This window comes from Stenella coeruleoalba (genome assembly GCF_951394435.1).
Source record: "Stenella coeruleoalba genome assembly, chromosome: 21".
Classification (NCBI taxonomy): domain Eukaryota; kingdom Metazoa; phylum Chordata; class Mammalia; order Artiodactyla; family Delphinidae; genus Stenella; species Stenella coeruleoalba.
Genome location: NC_137167.1, coordinates 592806 through 598990, shown reverse-complemented (window position 1 = coordinate 598990; position 6185 = coordinate 592806). Strand labels below are relative to the sequence as shown.

The 6185-nt window shown below is 38.9% G+C and overlaps 1 protein-coding gene across 1 annotated transcript; it reads right to left on the bottom strand.

Moving 5' to 3' along the window:
• Nucleotides 1-759: 759 nt before the first annotated feature.
• LOC307179650 (NOP protein chaperone 1-like) lies at nt 760-1462 on the bottom strand. The gene has a single exon (XM_079909137.1). The coding sequence runs from the start codon at nt 1373-1375 to the stop codon at nt 785-787; it is 591 nt and encodes a 196-aa protein (XP_079765263.1). The 5' UTR covers nt 1376-1462; the 3' UTR covers nt 760-784.
• Nucleotides 1463-6185: the final 4723 nt, after the last annotated feature.

Genomic DNA, 6185 nt, shown 5'->3' with positions numbered 1-6185 from the left:
TCAGGGTGGGATAGGGAGGGTGGAAGGGAGATGCAAGAGGGAGGGAACATGGGCACACACGTATACATACAGCTGATTCACTTTGTTACAGAGCAGAAACCAACACATTATGTAGAAACTATACTCCAATAAAGATGTTTAAAAAAAATTCTCCCTCACTGAACCCATTTTAATGGTAACAAATAAATGTGACTTTAAAATAGCCTTAAAAAAACCCCAACATAAGTTTTTGTTTGTTTTTTGTTTTGTCTTTTTCAGTACGCGGGCCTCTCACTGCTGTGGCCTCTCCCGTTGTGGATCACAGGCTCTGGATGCGCAGGCTTAGCGGCCATGGCTTACGGGCCCAGCCGCTCCATGCATATGGGATCCTCCTGGACCGGGGCATGAACCCGTGTCCCCTGCATTGGCAGGCGGACTCTCAACCACTGCACCACCAGGGAAGCCCCAAGAGGCCAATTTAAAACAAAAACAAACGGGTAACTTGTATTTTTACTTTAAAATAAGTTTGAGATTTCTGAAGTCTATGTTGATGAAAGAGGATGTCAACAAATTCACTCATCACCATACATAAAGTTAAGCTTTCTAAACTAAACCTCTTTAGCATGAGATCAAAAACAGTCTGCTCTTAGAAGATCTCCAAATGCTATCTCTTCCAACTCTTTAAAAGCTAGCTTGTTTCTCCAAGAAGCAAAATACATTCATTTTTGCAAACAGGCACCATAGGTATCTAAAATGCAAAATAACCAGCAAGCCACATTCTTTTTCAGAGAATTAGCGGGAACTATCACCTGTTTCTCAGATTGTTTATGTCCCTGTTTTCTTTTTTTTCACTGGCAGGACGGTCCAGAACCTCTATTTTGCCTTTTCCATCTTCTGAATTAGGAAGCTTAATGGTATCGATGGTGACTTCACCTGCAGAAGAGGTGTTATCATCTTCATCCTCAAATTCTGAACTGTCCTCTGAACTGTCTTGTGAATTCTCTTCTGAACTGTCCTCCTCTTTTGAATCAGACTGATTCATCTCAAACAAGGCCATAACCATTTGCATAACTTTTCCGAGAGTGTCAATATTTTCAATATTGAAATGACCAGGTGGTACAGCTGACATTTCTTTCCTTAGCTTTTCGTTTGCCTGAGCCATCTGTGGGAGAAAGCTCTGTACTTGGTCCAATAGGGGACTCCTCTTTTTCCGAACATTTTGAAGAGTGGAATTCTTTCTGGAATTAGGCTTGGAGTTGATGACCAACTTGTCCCGTATACCTCCGTGGCCGACACTGCCCGCCGTCAGCACCTCCCTGGACACCGAGACCCCGGAGCCGTCCCAGGAAAATGACGAACAACTCGTGTCAGGCTGGGATTCGCCGTGGGCCTCCATGCTGCTCGCCCGTCTTCAGAGCAGCCCCTCCAGGCCCGGATGCCGGATAAAGACTAGGGACATCTTTGTTTTTTAACTGATGAGTTTAAGCTATATATATATATATATATATATATATATATATATATATATATATATATATATATATATATATATAAATTACTGATATGAAATGACATTTAATTGCCAATTTGTTTTCTGTAATGTCATATAGCTTTTCTGTCCCACATTTTCTCACATACTGACGTCCTTTGTTCTTACTCTTTGTACTGACTCATTTTTAAAATTAATTTCTTTGGCTGTGCCAGGTCTTCGTTGTGGCATGGGGGAACTTTGATCTTCTTTGCAGCATACGAACTGTTAGGTGTGGCAAGTGGGATCTAGTTCCCTGACCAGGGACTGAGCCCAGGCCCCCTGCATTGGGAGCGTTGAGTCTTCACCACTGGACCACCAGGAAAGTCCCCTGACTTGACTTACATTTAATTTCCTTCTGTGTATATTCTATAGATATTAAATTTGTGGACACCATGGAGATTACATATAAAATCCTATCAAACTAGCTTAAACTGATATCAACATAATTTTAATCACATGCAAAATCTCTATTACATCTCCTATTACATTACACATTAATTACATATTATTAATGTCACAAGGCACATATGTATACATTGTTTTCTGTTAATGTAGATGTACGAATTAGTTATTTGGGGATGTTATAACAAAATGCCACAGCTTGGGTAGCTTATAAACAGAAGTTTATTTCTCATGGTTCTGGAGGCTGAAGTGTGAGATCAAGGTGGTTAGGTAAAGGTCTTTTCTGAGTCATAGACTTTTCATTATATCATCACCTGGAGGAAGGGGCTAGAGAGCTCTCTGAGGTCTCTTTTAAAAGCACACAAGAGACTTCCCTGGTAGGCCAGTGACTTCCCTGGTAGGCCAGTGGTTAAGAATACGCCTTCCAATGCAGGGGACATGGGTTCGATTCCTGTTCAGAGAACTAAATCTCACATGCCAAAGGGCAACTAAGCCCATATGCCGCAACTATTGAGCGTGTATGCTGGCTCTAGAGCCTGTCTGCCACAACTACAGAGCCTGTGTGCTGCAACTACCGAGCCCCCATGCCACAGCTAGATATGAAGCCTGTGCATCACAACAAAGATCCCACATGCTGCAACTAAGAGCGAATGCAGCCAAAAATAGTAAATAAATACATATTTTAAAATAAATAAAAGCACACAAATCCTATTCATGGAGGCTCTGCCCTCATAACCTGAGCACCCCCCAAAGGCCCTACATCCTAATACCACCACATTTGGAGGTTTTATTTTTAACATATGAATTTTAGGGGAAAAAATCATGCAATAGCAATACATTTATATTTTAATATTTTGGTTTTAAAAAATATCCTAGAAATAAAAAGTGTAGTTACAAGTCAAAATTAAAGATTTTTTCTTCTATTTGTCCATTTATTTACCTTTATAAGAGAAATATATTTTTTCATATGGCCTCAAGTTTCTGGTGTCCTTCCATTTGAACTTGAAGTACTCCCTTTAGCATTTCTTGAAGGATAGGTATTATGGTACTGAACTCCTTCAGGTTTTGCCTGAGACTGTCTCTAATTTTCCTCATGTTTGAAGAATAATATTGTAAGATATAGAATTGTTGGTAGGTAGTTCCCACCATGCTTTAAGCATATCATTTCACTTTCTTCTGGCCTGCAAAATTTCTGATGAGAAAGCAACAGATAATCTTACTGACAATCACAATTAAGTGGATCATAATAATTGTCACATATAACTTTGTTTATATATATTTCTTAATGCTAACCTATTTACAAAAGTACTTATTGTTACAAACTTTTGTATTTATCATTTCAAGACAACTTAACAAATCAATAATTTTATTCTACTTATTTATAAAATAAGAGGTTATTAGCCAAAATTATGAATTCATAGCTGAAATGTGTGGTAAAACATTCTTGATAAGAGTTTTTCATGTCTGAGAATTTTGATATGAACTCTCGCTTTTCAGTTTGATTTTAGCATTGATAGATCCAGTGTGAGGATTCAATGTTGACTAAGGAATTAAAAATCCCTCAGGGCTCTCCTTCATTCATTACAGTAAAATTGTTTTCTATGCTGTGAAAACTCATGTGTATGTAAGTCTATTCAATGATATTCTCCAGTTAAAATGATCTCCATGTCAGTTACATACACATAGTATGTAAATCTTCTGCATGGACATCCCCTCTTTGTAACATTTCTACTAGATATCATCAAAATTTAGTCTAATTTAGTCCATAAAGTGAACACTTTATGTTGGGCTAGTGTTTACACTGCACCAAAACTGAGTTCTATGAATCTGCTGAATTCCTCACTTACCTCATTCTCAGGTTTCACATGTGGATGACCAGAGTTCACACCTGAATAAATTTACTATTTTCTTACAGCTACATTGGTCCACAGGGAAATAACTTGCCTGAATATCATTTCTTGCTTTTAATGGTCACAATTTTTGCTTGAAATAAGGCAAAAATAATAATTAAATTAAATAAATAAGAAACGACACATGTGACATTAGGGGGATTAAATTGTTGAAAAGTACATTACATGGGGAAAAAACATGAATTTGAGAAATACACCAGTGAATAGAAACATGGTTTAGAAAAATGTTAATAAGATGTTCAGTGTTTAGGTAAAAGAAAAATAAAATATATTCAGACGCTACAGGGAATATGAGAGGAAAAATTATTAAAGGGACCATGGCAGAGACAAAAACATGAAATTTTAACTTCTACGAGGACAGGAATTTTGCTTCTCTGAGGTGAAAAGTACAGGGGAAAACGTGAAGAGAAATTGATGTGTGATGCATAATGACAGAATCTGGATAATTTGACTCAATGGCTTCACATACATTTCTAAAAATATCCTTTAGTCGAACAAACCTCCAGTTGACATTCCAAGTGTCCTGCTCCCTCCCCACACAGAGCACATGTGTCTGGAGCTGACTTGGACCCCAGCCTGGGGAAACCCTCCTCTTCCCTCCACACCTACTCTTCTTGCTCCAACTGGGAAATTACATCTGCTTTGCAGAGCTGATGCCCTGATACATGTGGGAAATGCTAGATGGATTTAAAGTTCTGTGTTGAGAACAGTGCATGCAATGCAAGCGCAGGACAACATGCCAAGGCTAGAGTGTGAGGGCATCAATGGCAGTGCACGTTCGAGCACGCTGAAGAAGGGAAACACTGAAGGTTGTCACCTGACACTTCACTCAAAGACAGTAAAAGTCTCTGGCTGCTGCTGTTCTTGCCCAAGAGGAAAAACAGTCTGCACGCTTCCTAGACGTCTCAGCCAAGAAGGAAGCAACGTTTTCATAATATGGTTAACACTGCTTTCTAACAGAATCCAATAAACATAAGACCCATGAGATTATTACTTGGAGTTCATGTAGAAAGGGGGATACAAGCTGTTATGTGTTTTTTGCTGTGTTCAAACCTCATAATAGTCCCCCGAGCAGAAGAATTACTTAGCAACATAAAGTCACTTGTCTGTTAGATAAAATAGCCCATATCTGTGTCCAGCATTATTCTGCGTGTTGGTGGCAGACTAGTAAGGAATACATGCGATTGTGGTAATGGAGACTGTATCTCCATGAAGGGGCACATGTGCTGTGATTAGTAAAGGAACACATTCGTTCCAGGTTGCTCTAAGTGCTACGGAAGCATGAGTCAGGGACAAGAGTGCAGCAGCATATGTGGAAGCTGCAGCGCCTATCTCAATAAGACATGCATAAGGAAGTAAATAAATATTGAGAGACGCACCCAGAAGATGAGACAACGGGCGTCCTCCAGCATCACATCTGTGTACATCTTTCTCTGCAATATGTCCAGCAGTTCCTACTCTTTATGAATGAGTTCTACAAACACGTGCTCAAAGGTCACTGATCTCTAAAGCCCCGTCAATGCTTCCTCTGGGCTGATACGGCATGTGCCTTTCATACATATTCAGAAATATATATATTGTGAAAAAATGTTACTAAAGGAAGCATATGAGGTGTTGTGTAAAATAACCTATCAATTTCCCAAGAAAGTGGTAATTCAACTTCCAGATAGGTTATTATAAAAATTTTACATGCAAATTCATAAGTAATATTCTCCTCCCAATTCCAGGTAAGTCTGTAGGTGCATCAAAAGGCAATCAATAGCCCTGATCTGTCACTTTTTCAATTGACAGGCAGTGGGGATAGAGATAGAGCTGAAGCTCCATGTAAATTTTACGTGTTTTTTTCACGTATTGAACGTGTACCTGGAGTCCTGCTTTTCTTTCCCGGGTTAGAGCTGCAGACACCAGTCGTCAGAACTCATGAGATTTGCTGGCTCCATGTGTCAGGAAAGCCCAGGATCAACATTTCTCTTCTACATAGTGCTCTCCTCTGGGCTTGGAATATGAGACTTAAGTCAGCCCACGCCCTCCCATGGATTTCTTTTACCTGCTGCTGTTTAGTTTTGCTCTATTTATACCTTCACTATGCAAACCTACAATTTTGGCTGCTAACCTAAGACTCTGACTCCAAGATACCCCAGGAAACTTGTCATTCAATTAGGGAAGTCTATAATCCCTCAGTCCTTAAGTTTATTAGTATTATGATTGGTAGTAGTACAATTAATATCTTTATGATTGTAATCACTATTGATATTATTATTTATCACTATTTTTGTTATTGCATTTCTTATTAAGTTTCTCTGCTCATGAATGTATCCAATTTACTGAAGAGTATTGTGGAGGGTTTTCAACAGACTTACATA